The sequence below is a fragment of the Lolium perenne genome, chromosome 1 (assembly GCF_019359855.2).
Source record: "Lolium perenne isolate Kyuss_39 chromosome 1, Kyuss_2.0, whole genome shotgun sequence".
NCBI lineage: Eukaryota > Viridiplantae > Streptophyta > Magnoliopsida > Poales > Poaceae > Lolium > Lolium perenne.
In genome coordinates this window covers 219,621,343-219,640,344 of record NC_067244.2, presented here as the reverse complement: position 1 = coordinate 219,640,344, position 19,002 = coordinate 219,621,343, and the positions used below count along the sequence as shown (strand labels likewise).

At 48.7% G+C, this 19,002-nt stretch overlaps 2 protein-coding genes across 2 annotated transcripts; both read left to right on the top strand.

The window, feature by feature from the left end:
* The first annotated feature begins 6,261 nt into the window (after positions 1-6,261).
* On the top strand, positions 6,262-9,199 carry LOC139833444 (metacaspase-5-like). Its single transcript, XM_071823737.1, has 2 exons — positions 6,262-6,759; positions 8,153-9,199. The coding sequence occupies exons 1-2, from the start codon at positions 6,411-6,413 to the stop codon at positions 9,043-9,045; spliced, it is 1,242 nt and encodes a 413-aa protein (XP_071679838.1). The 5' UTR covers positions 6,262-6,410; the 3' UTR covers positions 9,046-9,199.
* A 170-nt stretch (positions 9,200-9,369) lies between these two features.
* On the top strand, positions 9,370-11,738 carry LOC127338986 (metacaspase-6). The gene is made up of 2 exons (XM_051364908.2): positions 9,370-10,063; positions 10,511-11,738. Exons 1-2 carry the CDS (start codon positions 9,397-9,399, stop codon positions 11,416-11,418), a joined length of 1,575 nt encoding a protein of 524 aa, XP_051220868.2. The 5' UTR covers positions 9,370-9,396; the 3' UTR covers positions 11,419-11,738.
* Positions 11,739-19,002: the final 7,264 nt, after the last annotated feature.

Sequence of the window (19,002 nt, the reverse complement as noted above, 5' to 3'; positions counted from 1 at the left end):
TTGCATTTCACATAGTTCAACAAAATTATTAAGATGGGCAGCAGCATCATCAGAACTAACACCAGAAAATTGCTCTCGCATAACAAGATTCAAGAAAGGTGTTTAATTTCAAAGAATTCTGCTGTAGTAGCAGGTGGAGCAATAGGTGTGCATAAGAAATCATTATTATTTGTGGTTGTGAAGTCACACAACTTAGTATTTTCAGCGTTAGCCATTTTAGCAACAGTAAATAAAACAAACTAGATAAGGTAAATGCAAGTAAACTAATTTTTTTTTGTGTTTTCGATATAGCAAACAAGATAGCAAGTAAAGTAAAACTAGTAACTAATTTTTTTGTATTTTGATTTAGTGCAGCAAACAAAGTAGTAAATAAAAATAAGCAAGACAAAAACAAAGTAAAGAGATTGAGAAGTGGAGACTCCCCTTGCAGCGTGTCTTGATCTCCCCGGCAACGGCGCCAGAAAAAGAGCTTGATGGCGTGTAACTCACACGTTCGTTGGGAACCCCAAGAGGAAGGTATGATGCGCACAACAGCAAGTTTTCCCTCAGAAAGAAACCAAGGTTTATCGAACCAGGAGGAGCCAAGAAGCACGTTGAAGGTTGATGGCGGCGGGATGTAGTGCGGCGCAACACCAGAGATTCCGGCGCCAACGTGGAACCTGCACAACACAACCAAAATACTTTGCCCCAACGAAACAGTGAGGTTGTCAATCTCACCGGCTTGCTGTAACAAAGGATTAACCGTATTGTGTGGAAGATGATTGTTTGCAGAAAACAGTAGAACAAGTATTGCAGTAGATTGTATTTCAGTAAAGAGAATTGGACCGAGGTCCACAGTTCACTAGAGGTGTCTCTCCCATAAGATAAACAGCATGTTGGGTGAACAAATTACAGTTGGGCAATTGACAAATAAAGAGGGCATGACCATGCACATACATATCATGATGAGTATAGTGAGATTTAATTGGGCATTACGACAAAGTACATAGACCGCCATCCAACTGCATCTATGCCTAAAAAGTCCACCTTCAGGTTATCATCCGAACCCCCTCCAGTATTAAGTTGCAAAGCAACAGACAATTGCATTAAGTATGGTGCGTAATGTAATCAACAACTACATCCTTAGACATAGCATCAATGTTTTATCCCTAGTGGCAACAGCACAACACAACCTTAGAACTTTCATCCTTTGTCCAGGTGTCAATGCAGGCATGAACCCACTATCGAGCATAAGTACTCCCTCTTGGAGTTACAAGCATCTACTTGGCCAGAGCATCTACTAGTAACGGAAAGCATGCAAGATCATAAACAGCACGTAGATATAACTTTGATAATCAACATAACAAGTATTCTCTATTCATCGGATCCCAACAAACGCAACATATAGAATTACAGATAGATGATCTTGATCATGTTAGGCAGCTCACAAGATCCGACAATGATAGCACAATGGGGAGAAGACAACCATCTAGCTACTGCTATGGACCCATAGTCCAGGGGTAGACTACTCACTCATCACTCCGGAGGCGACCATGGCGGTGTAGAGTCCTCCGGGAGATGATTCCCCTCTCCGGCAGGGTGCCGGAGGCGATCTCCTGGATCCCCCGAGATGGGATCGGCGGCGGCGGCGTCTCAGTAAGGTTTTCCGTATCGTGGCTCTCGGTACTGGGGGTTTCGTCACGGAGGCTATTTGTAGGCGGAAGGGCAGGTCAAGAGGCGGCACGGGGGGCCCACACCATAGGGCCGCGCGGCCAAGGGGGGGGGGGCCGCGCCGCCCTAGGGTTTGGCTCCCTCGTGGCCCCTCTTCGTATCTCCTTCGGACTTCTGGAAGCTTCGTGGAAAAATAGGCCCCTGGGCTTTGATTTCGTCCAATTCCGAGAATATTTCGTTACTAGGATTTCTGAAACCAAAACAAGCTTGACAAAGAATCGGCACTTCGGCATCTTGTTAATAGGTTAGTTCCAGAAAATGCACGAATATGACATAAAGTGTGCATAAAACATGTAGATAACATCAATAATGTGGCATGGATCATAAGAAATTATCGATACGTCGGAGACGTATCACCCGCGCATACGACGTTGCGGCTTGGAGGTTTGGCCGGCCGCGCCACGAAATGAACTTCCCGGAGGTCAGGTCTCTGACGGAAGCTCAGAGTCTCTCTACTGAGCCACTACTTCGCTCACAGGGTGAAGCGCGGCGGTACAGGGCTGGCCAGCGGCGGATTGATACCACCGAGGCGGACGAGCAGTTCATGGCACAGTGGTGCAGAGACCATCCCGGAGACGTCGAGGCAACGCGCGCATTCTGGAAGGAGAAGCAGACGTACAGGAGAGAGAGGAGGGCGGGAAAGCGGCAGAGGAAGGCCGAGGTTGAAGCAGAGTACGCCATAGGAGAGGCGTCGACATGGGGGGAGAATGATGAACGGTGGTTGTGGAACCTCACAACCACCGCTTCAGAGGACACCCCCAGCGAGGATGAAGATTTCGACTTCTCTGATTAATATGTGTGTGTCGAGTCCGTGTGTCTAGCGGGTCATGTGTCGACCCAGTGTTAAGTGCTTTGTTCGTGTGTGGGTGTAGTTCTTTAAATGCTTTGGTTTGTGTGTGGGTCTAGTTCTTTAAGTGTTTTGGTTCATGTGTGTGGGTGTAGTTTCTTTAAGTGTTTTGCTTCCTCTGTGTGGGTGTAGTTCTTTAACTGTTTCGGTTCGTGTGTGGGTCTAGTTCTGTAAGCGCTTTGGTATGTGTGTGAGTCTAGTTATTTAAGTATTTTGTATCGTGTGTGGGTCTTAAGTATTTTGTATCGTGTGTGGGCCATTCACCCCCTCCGAGGTTCGATTTCTGGCGAAGGGGTTCTATACCGCCCTTATACATATATATAGGTTTCCCGCAAAGGGGTTCGCCAAAATAGCAGTGAGAAATAAATAAACAAAAAAAAATGATTGGGATTAATAATTATATGGGTAATAATTATCTCTTTGATGCAAAAAAATGTGCATAATTGGCTGTGCCGACGGCCTTGTTTGTGCCGTGGGTGACCGTCGGCACAGCAGAAGGGGGACCCAGTTTTCAGTCCCTGTGCCGACGCCGTTGCAGCAAGTGGGCTACCGTCACACTGCTGTAGACGGGCGCCGTGACAGCCTAACGGCTGGGCCCGCCTGTCTCCGCGTGTACCGGACGGCCGTGGCTGTGCCGACGGTGACCTTCGGCGCCAACTTTACGTGCCGACGGTCCGTTTGCGCCGACGGTGACCGTCGGTGTAGACAAAGCAGGTGCCGACGGTGACCGTGCGCCGACGGTCAGCTCCGTCGCCGGTCGACGAGGGCCTCTGTGCCGACGGCCCCGACATTTGGCCGTCGGCACATGGGCTGGCCGTCGGCACATGAAGTTTCTCCCGTAGTGACGGTGCGGCCCGCAGCCCGTAGCACGACCTAGAGCTTGGCGATGTGGCATGCAACCCTATGTGCGATCTACAGCGTGGCGCACAACCTACATCCCGGCGGCAGGCGGCCTCCAGCTCGCTCAGTTTTCCTCCACCTCGCGCTGACAAGTTCGCCGACCGTCAGTGTGACTTTGAACCGTGCTGGTCAGGTTCACCTTTGGCCGTGGAGACACCGAGCAAGACGACAGTCATCACAGTGCAGCAGAAGTTCGGCTATGGCCTGCAAGGATGACAAAGGGGAAAGGGCAGGCTCGCCCGTTCGAATCATTTGAGTCCGCGATCCTGGTGTTGACTTCTGCCACGTCTGCAAATCCCGGTGCAAACAAGCTTCACGCAAGTAAATACCGGGAACAGGAAGTCTAGGGTGCTGATTCGTGGGATTAGGAGTATAGGGTTTGATTTTAGGACTTGACTACGTGGCGGCGCCGCATATTTTTCGCATCCGTGCGACGCCCCGCTGGCGAATCTCTGCTCGAGCCTTTTTCACGTGGAGCAGCCCCAATTCTACACCCCAAACGCACTCTTTCGAGTTAAAAGTACAGGTTGGCTGTGATAGGCAGAAAGCCAAAACCACTTTTTCCTTTGCCACAGCATCGACATGTTAAAAAAGAAGACTCGTGAGCATTGCCGTTTTCACTTCCTTTGCATTCTTCTTAAGACACCATCAACTTTTTGTTGCCTACTAATTATTGACACTTCACATAAAGAAGTAATTTTTCGATAAAGGGAATATATTAATATTAAAAGATACCAATTACATTCAGCCTCTGCAACAACGCACCACCCTAATGGCACTACGGATGCACACAGCTAAAAAAAGGAAAAGAAAACTAAGAAACAAAAGTCCCGCTACAGCATCTCGGGCCTAACAACAGCAATACATCCACCGCCAAGACAACACCTGAAATATAGACTCTCCAAAAACGACGCCTCCAAGAAGGGAACAGTGCTCTAACACCGTCGTCGCTCGATCAAAGATCTTAGGTTTTCACCCTGAAGATAGTCCCCGCTCTCAAAACAATGCCTCCAACAAGGTCATTGCCAGGCACAACCAGTTAAGGCCAGACCTTGGGTTTTCACCCTGAAAGGTAGGACTCTGAACTTCACCTGTGTTGTCGTCCCCACTTTCATACCGCTGAAGCCCGGAACACCAAACAAGCCCCTCAACAGCGCGGAGACTTGAACCACCCTTAGCTAGTCCCCCCCTCCGGCCTTCATGAAATTCTCTTCTTCCGACTTTCATCATGGATCCATAGTCACTTGATGTCAACACAGAAAAAGAGCTTCGCGCCGCTCCCTCCAGAACCAATCGGTCGGAATAAAATCATGGGTGCGCACGACCGAATACCACCGATCCAGTAAACTCCAGGCAAAAGCACTGTTACATTCGCCGGCGGAGCCTTCCGGAACTCAACACTCCACATAAATGACTGCCACATAAAGAAGTAATACACTTGCTAGTTGCCTGATTAAGTATAAATGACTGCCACATAAATTTTACTTGGTTGCCATATTTTTACCAAACGTGTAGTCAGCAGGAGAGAAAAACACCAGACCCCAACTAATATTATTTAAACTTGGCAATTACTCCCAATTAATCAGGAAATTAGGACCTAATTACTCTAGGAATTAGTAATATGGAAACTAGGATCAATTAATATGGCAATTAACACTAAATTAATCTGGTAACGAGGTCCTCCCCTGGTTCTCGGTGACAGCGACCCATCCCTGTGTTGCTTCCCAGCGGTGACGAGAGAAGCTATCTTCGCTCGCGCTTTGCTCCATGCGCTCTTCGGCGCGCCTCGCCGCTTGTTGACGGAAGTCTCCGTGCTGCGTGCTCACCATCGGTGGCCTCCTCCATGCTGGATGGCTCGATGGTGGCAGCCACCCTCCCGGAGCATGCTCGACGGCGTTGGCTCCGCTTCGGCCGGTCGTCGACGGCAACCTCCCCTGCTGCGTGTTCAGCGTCTGTGGCCTCCTCCGGTCTGTGCTTGACCGGCGCAGCCTCCCCTGCGGCTGCGTGCTCGCTTTGAGGCGGCCTCCTGATGCGTGCTTGACGCAGGCGGCCTCCCACTGCCGTAGCATGCCCGGCGGCGTCCTCCCCCGCAGCTGCGTGCTCGTTTGGAGGCAGCCTAACGATGTGTGCTTCACGGAGGCGGCCTCCCCTGCGGCCTCGTGCTTGACGGAGGCGGGCTCCCGATGCGTCCACGGCGACGGCAGCGACCTCCAGCGCGGCGGGGAGCTCCTCAAAATTTCCGCCGCTGCTTCCGTGGAGTAGTATTCTGCAGAGAGATAAACATGTGGCTGAGAGAGACGACGAGGGGATAAGGCGCATCGCTATTAAAGGGGCCGTGCGACTTTTTTTCCGCCGCATAGGGTAGCACGCAGTGCGGCGCTTTTCTGTAGCTTTTCCCTTGATTTTAATACCTTCTACACATACAGGGTTTATTTCAGACTTTACTCATTTATTTATATATTTATTTCCATTCAATGTGGATTAACATGGTGTGGCTCTATTCTTGAACATTGGTATATTTATTTTAGTGTATAATAGATACTGTAGATACCAATATCTTTTATGCACAAATATCAGTAGATACGGGAGAGCAGACGAGAAAGCGCACGTACAGAGTGTGCAGATTGCCATTACATACCAGAGGGGAGCGGCTACTATTTGACACGTTTCTCCGACGCAGAATCGCTGACCAACCCGACGCTACAACAGATTCGAAAGAAAAAAACAAGACACTACAACACGGAGGACAGTCCCCACTGCACCAACTACCAACCACCCACGGATTTGCCAGATCGGAAGGACAGCTCGGCCGGCGACCACCAAAAAGTCCCACAAAACCCCCACCAATCCACGCTCATTCTCATCGGACCTACCGAAGCCCCGCCGCGCCGCCGCCTCGCCTCGCCTCACGAGCGCCGCCGGCCAGCAACCCTACCGCCACCGACGAGCAGCGATGGGGCGGAAGCGCGCGCTGCTGGTGGGGATCAACTACCCGGGCACCAAGGCGGAGCTCAAGGGCTGCCACAACGACGTGGCGCGCATGCGCCGCTGCCTCCTCGACCGCTTCGGCTTCGACGACGCCGCCATCCGCGTCCTCGACGACGCCGACCAGGCCGCGCCGCAGCCCACGGGGGCCAACATCCGCCGGGAGCTGGCGCGCCTCGTCGCCGACGCGCGGCCCGGGGACTTCCTCTTCTTCCACTACAGCGGCCACGGCACGCGCCTGCCCGCCGAGACCGGCCAGGACGACGACACCGGCTACGACGAGTGCATCGTGCCCTCCGACATGAACCTCATCACAGGTCCGATCCCAATTATGCCCTTTTGTTCTCTTCTACTCTTTTGTTTCGTGCGATGTTGCTTCTGTTCTGTCGTTGTTCTGTATCGAACTAGTCAAGAAGTGGGGAATCGAATGGTAGGTGAGATCTGAGAGGGACGTTATTTGATTGTTGACTACATACTAAATTTTCAGATAGCGCAGGATAGCGCAGAAGATCTTGATATGCAATCCACTGGTTTAAGAAAATAGTATTGCTGCCCTCGAACACAAGGGCTCCATCTCTCAGGTGCTCTTAGTTAGAAGTATGGAAATTATGTACCTAAGGCTCTCTGATTGCATCGCACGTCCATGTTGTAACCAAAGCTCCAATAGACGCTAAACACTCATTTCCCCATTCTATTAATAGTATTTTGGTAATTCTCCTTCTTGAATCTCCAGAAAGAAAGTGCTAATACATTGCCATCTCCAAACTGTTGCTTCACAATTTCAATATGACATAATGTACAGTAATTTGTTGATTCGTGCTTGGTCCACTGACAAAGATGCACATAATTCTGTTTGATACCAGATTTTTGCACCAACATTAGTGCAAGTAGAATCTGGTCCCCATTCGGTTTGCTACCAGAATTTCATAACAGTGATGGAATGTTGGTTGGAAGCTGCTTTCTCTCTACCAAATCAAACACTATCTGAACTCTGAAGTTACCAAATTTTGGCATGCATTGGTCACTAACATCAACCAAGCAAGTCGAGGTAGCAAGTTAATTCAGATATAGTGGAACATCATGCAGAGGCGAACTGAAACACAAGTAGTAGACTCCAAATTTAAACAAAAGGAAGAAAAAAAAACTTCAACAAGATCTGTGCCTCTGCAAACAGGGCATATCTGAAATTTCCACTTGTTTGCCGTATCTATTTGTATTGGCACAGGTCGCCCTGAGCTCACTTTCTTAGGATCCTCACTTCATTCTTCATGGGCTCAAAGTTTCGAAAAAACATCTTCGTCAGACTTGATTGGACTCGTTCTAGTTTTTTGTTTGCTTTGTTCCCTTTTTTGATTTTTTTGTTCCCTTTTTTGAATTGAGATCCTCTCAACCCACTTTGTATATATGTCTTGAGTTGTAAACTTTTCCCCATCTTTTAAGAAAAGAAATATTGATGGGGTTTCCCCCACGGTTTCACGGTGAAAAAAGTGATGCTGTGTGCTTGCTTCAGTTCTTAGTCTGGCTGTCTGCAGATAATTTGCTAATGTTGTAGTCATCTGCTTTCAAATTAACTATCGATAAGGCAACCAGTACAGAGAGGTCGAGCTACTAATAACTAACATATCTTTCATCTCTTTGTCTTGACAAAAAGAAACACATCTTGTATCATTTCCTTTCAATGGCTTTCTAATTTTATCTTATGCATTGCAGACCAGGATTTCACAGAGCTTGTGCAGAAAGTCCCTGATGGCTGCCTGTTCACCATAGTCTCAGACTCCTGCCACAGTGGTGGCCTACTTGACAAAGCCAAGGAGCAGATTGGGCATAGCACAAGGCAGAACAAGGCCCAGCAAGGCAAACGGGAAGTGCAGTCTGATTCCGGCAGCGGCTCTGGCTTCCGTTCCTTCCTCAAACAGACGGCCCGGGACGTGTTGGAGTCCCAAGGAGTTCACATCCCTCACCGTGGCCGCCAGGAGAGTAGCCACGATGACAGTGAGGCTGAGGAACCCTCAGTCACAGATGGTCACGCCAAGAACAGGTCGCTGCCCCTCTCGACATTCATCGAGATGCTCAAGGAACAGACCGGGAAGGACGACATTGAGGTGGGCTCGATCCGGATGACGCTGTTCAACATCTTCGGTGACGACGCCAGCCCCAAGATCAAGAAGTTCATGAAGGTGATGCTGGAAAAGCTGCAGCAGGGACAGCACGGGGGCGTCGTGGGCTTCGTGGGTGCCCTGGCGCAGGAGTTGCTGAAGGCTAAGCTACAGGGCAAGCAGGAGGACTTGAAGCCAGCCATGGAGCAAGAGGTGCACAGCGTGGAGGAGGTCTACGCCGGAACGACGGCGAGGGTGCCCAGCAACGGGGTGCTGATCAGCGGGTGCCAGACCGACCAGACCTCGGCAGACGCAACCACTTCCAAAGGCTTGTCCTACGGCGCACTCAGCAACGCCATCCAGGCCATCCTCGCGGAAAAAAACCGGAAGGTGACGAACAAGGAGCTCGTGCTGAAGGCGCGGGAGCTGCTGTCCAAGCAGGGCTACAAACAGCAGCCTGGACTCTACTGCAGCGATAAGCACACTGAAGTGGCTTTCATATGCTGAGAGCCTGAAACTTTAGCTGTCTTTGTCCATTGTTGGGACTTGGGAGAAGTTGTCCTTTCTCCTCATGTGTCGAATGCTACTGTCTGTGGGTTTGAGTCCTGGACGATATGTCTTGCTGAGAATTGATTGTGATGTTTCAGCACAGAAGAACCTTAACATGCTCTGAGCCTCTTAGGTTATACTTAACCATACAGATAATCTCATTATACTACATGCTCTCTCAAATGCAGAAAATGTTACTCCTTCTGATCCATAATAACTAATTCCCCGACACTTACTATGGATAGGAGGGGGTATAGAAATTAAAATCATTCCACCATCTCTGTATAAACCCATCTCTACATCATCCATATGTATTTGTTAGTGGACACTGCGAGTATAATGGTACCATCCATGATCAAGACAGCCATAGCTGAAGCTGACGAGAATGATTGGCGCCACGAGCCAATACAAAAGAGACGAGCACTACCTCTGGCAGCGGGAATCACCTCGAGCAGGAGCACTCAACCCCAGAGCTCCACCAACCGACGAGCTGCCAGCTCGGAACCCCAGCAGACACTACACTTCACGCCGAGTCGCCAACCACCAAGGCACCAACCCAACCGCGTCCAGGCAGCCGCCGGCGGGCTCCACCGAAGCGCGTCATTCTCCTCGCCGGCAGCGACGACGATGGGGCGGAAGCGCGCCGTGCTGGTGGGCATCAACTACCCGGGGACGGAGGGCGAGCTCAAGGGCTGCCTCAACGACGTGGCCCGCATGCGCCGGTGCCTCGTCGACCGCTTCGGCTTCGATGACGCCGACATCCGCGTCCTCGCCGACGCCGACCAGTCCACGCCGCCTCCCACGGGGGCCAACATCCGGCTGGAGCTGGAGCAGCTCGTCGGCGACGCGCGGCCCGGGGACACCCTCTTCTTCCACTACAGCGGCCATGGCCTGCAGCTGCCGCCCGAGACCGGCCAGGACGATGACACTGGCTACGACGAGTGCATCGTGCCCTGCGACACCAATCTCATCAAAGGTAAAATTCAAAAAAAGAACTCATCAAAGGTAGTAAGATGGTAATTCAGTCCTAGTAATTCGTTTGCTGTTACGTTCTGTTATAAGATCATGTAGGTAGGAGGATCATGTGTGATGTTCTTAGTTTAACAGACGGCATAACCTCCTTTGTTAACAAGTGACAGTTTATACCCGTAAAAAAGACAAGTGATAGTCATCTGCTTCACTCTGTCAAGAGAATCCTAATTGCCATGTACGCTGCAGACCAAGATTTCACGCCTGAATAATAATTCGTTTGCTGTTACTGTCTGAATGATAAGATCATGTAGAAGGATCACGTTAAATGTTCTTAGTTTGACAATTCAGATTTCTATTAGTTTTTCGACTGGGAAAGCAGTAAGGCATTGTTAATTCACATCATCAAAGCGAGAAGACTTAAAATTCCTTTCTCTTCATGTACCCATCGCAGACCAAGATTTCACGGAGCTCGTGCAAAAAGTCCCGGATGGCTGCCTTTTCACCATGGTGTCCGATTCATGCCACAGCGGTGGCCTCATTGACAAGACCAAGGAGCAGATCGGCAACAGCACCAAGCAGGGCAAGGTCCGGCAGCGGCAGCGAGAGATGCGGCCAACTTCCTCCGGCGCCAACATGTGCGCCTCGCTCATTGGAGCCGTCCGTGGCGCGCTCGAGTACATCGGCATCCGCCTCCCTCGCCGCGGCCACCAGAAGCAGAGCGGAGACGAGGCGAAGGCGCAGGCCGCCACCGTCGCGAGCCGGTCGCTGCCCCTGTCGACGTACATCCGGATGCTCAAGCACCAGACGGGAAAGGAAGACGTCGGCGTGGGCTCGATCCGTGCGACGCTGTTCCACCACTTCGGCGAAGATGCCACGCCCAAGATCAAGAAGTTCGTCAAGGCCATGGCGGGCGGCATGCTGCACCGGCACAACCCTGACCAGGTTACCGGCGCCGGTGCCACGGGCACGGAGCTGACGCGGAACGCTAAGCCGGACGGCGACGAAGGCGGGGATCAGGCCGACGCTCTCGGGCTCGGGCCAGCCATGCAGGAGGAGGTGCGAGGCGTTGAGGAGGTGTACGCCGGGGCCGTGGCGAGGGTGCCGCCACGCAACGGCGTCCTGATCAGCGGTTGCCAGACGGACGAGAACTCGTCGGACCTGACCATGGCGGATGGCGCGTCCTACGGAGCACTCAGCAACGCCATCCAGGCCGTCCTCGCGGATGAGAAACGCGGGAAGGTGGTGACCAACAGGGAGCTCGTGCTGAGGGCGCGGGGTTTGCTGTCCAAGCAGGGGTACGTTCAGAAGCCTGGCCTATACTGCAGCGATGAACATGCTGATGCTGCCTTCATATGCTGACTAAGCATGACGATGTGTTGGCCTACACATGCGAAATTGTCCTGACCTCGTGGCAGGTGTGTTTTGTGCCAATCGTCCAAATCTTCGATTTATCGAAGTAAGAGCCACAATAGAAATGACTAGGATGGCAGGATTAAATATACAAACAGAGTTGACTGGTTTTCAATTTGTCATAAGTCGATTTTTTAGGGTAGTGTTGGGCGTTTCTTGGGGATATTTCTCCGGGATCTCCACCTTCGGAGCGTGACACATGTCCATCTAACTTCCCAATATTACAATTGCTTTATTGAAGCCAAAAAAAATTGGTGTAGCATGTTCAAGTCCTTCCCAAATCACCTAAATGTTTCATTGAAGTTAAAAATAGAACCACAGATGAACTAAACAAAGAATTGGAAAATCGATCCATCATTTTGGATGAAAAACAAAATCACATATTTACTCGATATAATAATCAATTATGTTCATTACGCGGAATCGTCAAAACGTGTGTTTATTAGGTAACAAGGTATTGAAGCAAAAAATGGTTCAACCATAACAGAAGAAAAAGATCCTATGGAGCAAAAAAAAAGGTCTGGCGAGATAGTACCGCCGACAGCATCTCCACTCTGGCTAGAAGCACCAGTGCCCCTCCTTGTAGCACAGCCTCTCACCGCTAGTAAGAAGAAGAAGTGCGATGTGATGCTTGAGACTGACTATTTTGATTAGTGTCTGGAGTATGATGACTACTTCTTATGCAAAAAAGACCACAACGGATTGCCTAGTTTCACCTTAGTTTAGAAATGCATGCATGGTTGTCTTGGGATGTCTTGCATATGAAGATCCTTCAGATATACAAGATGTCTATCTCTGCACGTCTGAGTCGACATGCGAAGACACCGTGTAGAAGTTTTGCTCGGCATTAATTTGGAGTGTTTGTGCCACTTTATTTGAGAGCGCCAAATGAAAAAGATATAACTCGAATTTTGGCACAGAACGTAGCGCGAAGATTTGTTATGTTACTTGAAGCATCAACTGCATGCATTGGGGATGGAATAATTATCCATTCTCTTGTCATAGGATGTACAATGCTCATAATAGAGTGTCTAGTGTGTGGTTCTTCAAGGCATAATAGAGCGTGTAGTTTGGTTCTTAAAGTTGTGGTACATTTGTGAATTTGACATGCTTTCTTCGGCATGGCGGGATCTCACAATAGCATTAATGTGTTTCATCGCTCTCTGGTGTTTGCTAGGCTTGCTGAAGGTCATGCTCCATATGTAAACTATGAGATCAATGGCGACTCGTATAACAAAGGTTACTACCTAGATGATAGCATCTATCCAAAATGGTCCATATTTGTGAAAACAGTATGTGACCCTTTAATAGAGAAGAAAACTTAGTTTGCCACATGTCAGAGGCTTGCATGGCAGATTTCGAGGGGGAATTTTTAAGCTTGATTTTGTATCCTGCTCTCCAATGGTCGGCGGATTACATGTGCGAGGTCACGAGTGCTTGCGTGACCATGCAAAACATGATCATCAAGAGTGGGTGCGCTGCTCCATGACCCCTCCCCAAATTTTATCACCAGTCACTAGCCGAGTTTAAAGCTTCGGCCCGCTCGAGTGTTTGGGTGGTTTAAAAACCTACTTGTAGTTTTCATTATTTTTGATATTCAATGTACATTCTACTGTTGACACTAGTGGAGAAGAGGCCTTTGGTCCCAAAGCCCTGGGAGCAAATGTCCCAGTTCTGAACCAAACCGGGACCAATGGGGGGCATTGGTCCTGGTTTGTTTCACGCAGGCCAACCCCACTCGATGGCGCCTGTCCGTTAGTGGCCTATGGTCCCGGTTTGTGCTACAAACCGGGACTAAAGGGGCGGTGGCAGGGCGCGGCAGGCCATGTCAGGCCTCAGGACCCTTTAGTCCCGGTTTGTAGCACAAACCGGGATCATAGGCCCACCCTATGGACCCGGTTTGTATTACAAACCGGGACAAAGTCCCCAATCTGCCTATATAACCTTGCCCCTGCCCAAGTGTGAGCCACACTTAGCCATTTTTTCACTTTCTTCTCACAAGAGGGGTGTATTGTTTTGCTCTCTTCACATGCACAAGAGGTGTTCGATGAAATTCTTAAGAGGTTTTGCCACTTGAGTTCACACAAATCAAGTCACACTTAACTTGCTTTTTTCTTCTCCATCGAGGTTAACAATTTTATCCTTTCATCTGTAATTGATAAAATGCATGTGTATATATACATCGTGATGTTCTGTAATGGTTTTTGATAAGCTTAATTATATCATGCAGATGAATCGGCAATGGATGTACATTGACCGACGCTTTGACGAGTTCACTTCGGGACTGAGTAATTTTATGACAGTGGTTAATGCAAACAAACATGGTGGGTCATGTATTGTCCATGTGTTAACTGTAAGAATACCGTAAATTACGCTCACTCGAGTACCATTCACGGTCACCTTCTGCGGGACGGTTTCATGCCCAGTTACTATTGTTGGACCAAGCACGGAGAAAGGGGGTTATGATGGAAGACAATGAAGAAGAGGAATAGGATGATGACGGTTATCCCAATTTCACTGAATACGATGACACTGCAGAAGGCAATGAAGACAACAAAGCAGAAGATCAAGAGGCACCAGATGAGCATGCTGATGATGATCTTGGTCGGGCCATTGCTGATGCAAGGAGAGAATGTGAAACTGAAAAGGAAAGGTTGGCCTTCGACAAGATGATAGAAGATCAGAACAAATTGTTATACCCAACTTGCGAAGATGGCCATAAAAAGCTAGGCAGCACACTTGAATTGTTGCAATGGAAGGTAGAGAATGGTGTCACTGACTCAGGATTTGGAAAGTTGCTGACAATAATTAAGAGGAAGCTTCCAAGGGGTAACGAATTGCCCGCCAGTACGTACGAAGCGAAGAAGATTGTCTGCCCTCTAGGATTAGATGTGCAAAAGATACATGCATGCATTAATGACTGCATCCTCTACCGCGGTGAGTACGAGAATTTGGATGCATGTCCGGTGTGCACTGCATTGCGGTATAAGATCAGACGAGATGACCCTGGTGATGTTGAGGGCGAGCGCCCCAGGAAGAGGGTTCCTGCCAAGGTTATGTGGTATGCTCCTATAATACCACGGCTGAAACGCTTGTTCAGAAATAAAGAGCACGCTAGGTTGTTGCGATGGCACAAAGAAGACCGTAAGAAAGACGTGATGTTGAGGCACCCTGCTGATGGATCCCAATGGAGAAAAATCGATAGAGAGTTCTCAAACTTTGCACAGGATGCAAGGAACTTAAGGTTTGGTCTAAGTACAGATGGCATGAATCCTTTTGGAGAGCAGAGCTGCAGCCATAGCACCTGGCCTGTGACTCTTTGTATATATAACCCTCCTCCTTGGTTGTGCATGAAGCGGAAGTTCATTATGATGCCAGTGCTCATAGAAGGCCCGAAGCAACCCGGGAACGACATTGATGTGTACCTGAAGCCATTAGTCGAAGAACTTCTACAGCTGTGGTCCATAGCAGGTGTACCTGTGTGGGACGAGCACAAGCAGGAGGAATTTGACCTACGAGCGCTGCTTTTCGTAACCACCAATGACTGGCCTGCTCTTGGTAACATTTCAGGACAGTCAAACAAGGGATACAATGCATGCACGCACTGTTTACATGAGCTCGAAGGTGATTATTTGGAAAAATGTAAGAAGGTCGTGTACCTGGGGCATCGTTGATTTCTTAGGCATACCCATCCCGTAAGAAAGAAAGGCAAGCATTACAACGGTGAAGCTGATCACTGGAGAAAGCCTCCCCATCGTGATGGTGTTGATATATTTGGTATGGTCAAGGATCTAGATGTAATATTTGGAAAGGGTCCTGGCGGACGGTCTGTTCCGAATGACGCTGCCGGACACGCGCCCATGTGGAAGAAGAAATCTATATTTTGGGATCTACCCTATTGGGAAGTCTTAGAGGTCCGCTCTTCAATCGATGTGATGCACGTGATGAAGAATCTTTGCGTGAACTTGCTAGGCTTTCTGGGCGTGTACGGGAAGACAAAAGATACACCAGAAGCACGGGAGGACCAGCAACGTAGAAAAGACCCCAAAAAACTGCATGAGAGAGATAAAGGACGTCATTACTCCAGCTACGTACAAAAGCAGAGAAGGAAATATTTTTTGAATGTCTGAGCAGTATCAAGGTCCCGTCTGGCTTCTCCTCCAATATAAAGGAAATAATAAATATGGAGAAGAAAACATTCCAGAACCTGAAGTCTCATGACTGTCACGTGATAATGACACAGTTGCTTCCGATTGCATTGAGGGGGCACCGGAAAATGTTCGACTGCCCATTGTGAAGGTATGTGCATTCCTCAATGCAATTTCTCAGAAGGTAATAAATCCATAAATTCTACCGAGGTTGCAGAATGATGTGGTCTAATGTCTCGTTAGTTTTGAGCTGGTGTTCCCACCATTTTCTTCAATATTATGACACATCTCCTCGTTCACCTGGTCGATGAGATATCCATTCTCGGTCCTGTGTTGCTACACAATATGTTCCTCTTCGAGAGGTTCATGGGAGTTTTAAAGAAATATGTTCATAACTGTGCTAGGCCAGAAGGAAGCATCTCCAAGGGCTATGGAACAGAGGAGGTCATTGAGTTCTGTGTTTATTTTATTCCTGACCTTAAGCCGATTGGTGTTCCTGAATCGCGGCATGAGGGGAGACTAAGTGGAAAAGGCACGCTAGGAAGGAAATCAATGATATGTAAGGACGGGATTTCTTTGACTCAAGCACACTACACAGTTCTACAAAGTTCCACCTTGGTGGCTCCGTATATCGGTGACCACAAGAACTTTGTACGCTCCCAGAACCCGGGGCAGTCGAACGATTGGATTAGACGTGAACACATGTCGACTTTCGGCGGTTGGTTGCAAAAACATCTCCTGAATAACATCGATATTGAAGACCAGCTGTACTTGTTGGCCCAGACACCATCTTCGACTGTAGTGACTTTCCAAGGGTATGAGATAAATGGGAATACATTTTACACGATCGCCCAAGATAAAAAGAGCACCAACCAAAACTGTGGTGTCCGATTTGATGCAATAATGAATGAAGGCCCAAATGACACATATTATGGTTACATAGAGGATATATGGGAACTTGACTATGGACCTTCTTTTAAGGTCCCTTTGTTTAGGTGCAAATGGGTCAACAAAACAGGAGGCGGGGTTCAGGTAGACAAGTTGTATGGAATGACAACAGTGGATCTCAACAATCTTGGGTATAGAGACGAACCATTCGGCCTAGCCAAGGATGTGCCCCAGGTTTTCTATCTGAAGGATATGTCTACCAAACCAAGAAGAAGGAAGCATAAGGAAACGAATACATCAAACGATGAGCCAAAGCGCCACATAGTTCTTTCTGGAAAAAGAAACATCGTGGGAGTGGAGGACAAGACAGACATGTTAGAAGATTATAATAAGTTTGATGAAATTCCACCCTTCAGAGTGAACATTGATCCAAGCATCAAGTTAAATGATGAAGATGCTCCATGATTACGGCCGAAGAAGGTTAAATGATGAAGATGCTCCATCATCAAGTTAATTGAAGAATGTTCATGGCACAAATGAGTATCTCAACATGGCAATCAATTTCCCATTTATTTTTGTGTAATCATGTAACTGTATGTAAGATATTAAAAGTGGAGATGTGGTTTGCTTTTTGTACCATATATATAGAGGAGATATAGTCGTTCACGGGCTTGCAGGGAAAAAAAATTCGAGGCGCAGCTTCCGAAGATGCCGTAGGGCGTGTGCACCAACGACATCTTCGAGAAACTGCGCCACGGGAGATTTCCCAACCCTTTCCCCAACACTGTTAGAGGAGATGTAGTCGTTCACGGGCTTGCAGGGAAAAAATTCCGAGGCGCAGCTTCCGAAGATGCCGTAGGGCATGTGCACCAACGACATCTTCGAGAAGCTGTGCCACGGGAGATTTCCCAACCCTTTCCCCAACACTGTTAGAGGAGATGTAGTCGTTCATGGGCTTGCAGGGAAAAAATTCCGAGGCGCAGCTTCCGAAGATGCCGTAGGGCGTGTGCACCAACGACATCTTCGAGAAGCTGCGCCACAGGAGATTTCCCAACCCTTTCCCCAACACTGTTAGAGGAGATGTAGTCGTTCACGGGCTTGCAGGGAAAAAATTCCGACGCGCAGCTTCCGAAGATGCCGTAGGGCGTGTGCACCAACGACATCTTCGAGAAGCTGCGCCACGGGAGATTTCCCAACCCTTTCCCCAACACTGTTAGAGGAGATGTAATCGTTCACGGGCTTGCAGGGAAAAAATTCCGAGGCGCAGTTTCCGAAGATGCCGTAGGGCGTGTGCATGATACGTCTCAAACGTATCTATAATTTCTTATGTTCCATGCTACTTTATTGATGATACTCACATGTTTTATACATACTTTATGTCATATTTATGCATTTTCCGGCACTAACCTATTGACGAGATGCCGAACAGCCAGTTGTTGTTTTCTGCTATTTTTGGTTTCAGAAATCCTAGTAAGGAAATATTCTCGGAATTGGACGAAATCAACGCCCAGGGGCTTATTTTTCCACGAAGCTTCCAGAACACCGAAAGGGAAACGAAGTGGGGCGACGAGGCGGCCACACAACAGGGCGGCGCGGCCCAGGCCCTGGCCGCGCGGCCCTGGCGTGTGGGCCCCTCGTGGCGCCCCCTGACCTACCCTTCCGCCTACTTAAAGCCTTCGTCGCGAATACCCCAGTACCGAGAGCCACGATACGGAAAACCTTCCAGAGACGCCGCCGCCGCCAATCCCATCTCGGGGGATTCAGGTGATCGCCTCCGGCACCCTGCCGGAGAGGGGAATCATCTCCCGGAGGACTCTTCATCGCCATGATCGCCTCCGGATTGATGTGTGAGTAGTTTACCCCTGGACTATGGGTCCATAGCAGTAGCTAGATGGTTGTCTTCTCCTCATGTGCTATCATTGTTCGATCTTGTGAGCTGCCTATCATGATCAAGATCATCTATCTGTAATGCTACATGTTGCGTTTGTTGGGATCCGATGAATATGGAATACTAAGTTATGTTGATTATCAATCTATCATATATGTGTTGTTTATGATCTTGCATGCTCTCTGTTGCTAGTAGAGGCCCTGGCTAAGTTGATACTTATAACTCCAAGAGGGAGTATTTATGCTCGATAGTGGGTTCATGCCTCCATTAAATCTGGGACAGTGACAGAAAGTTCTAAGGTTGTGGATGTGATGTTGCCACTAGGGATAAAACATCAATGCTATGTCTAAGGATGTATTTGTTGATTACATTACGCACCATACTTAATGCAATTGTCTATTGTTTGCAACTTAATACTGGAAGGGGTTCGGATGATAACCTGAAGGTGGACTTTTTAGGCATAGATGCATGCTGGATAGCGGTCTATGTACTTTGTCGTAATGCCCAATTGAATTCCACACTACTCATCATGATATGTATGTGCATTGTGATGCCCTCTCTATTTGTCAATTGCCCAACTGTAATTTGTTTACCCAACATGCTATTTCT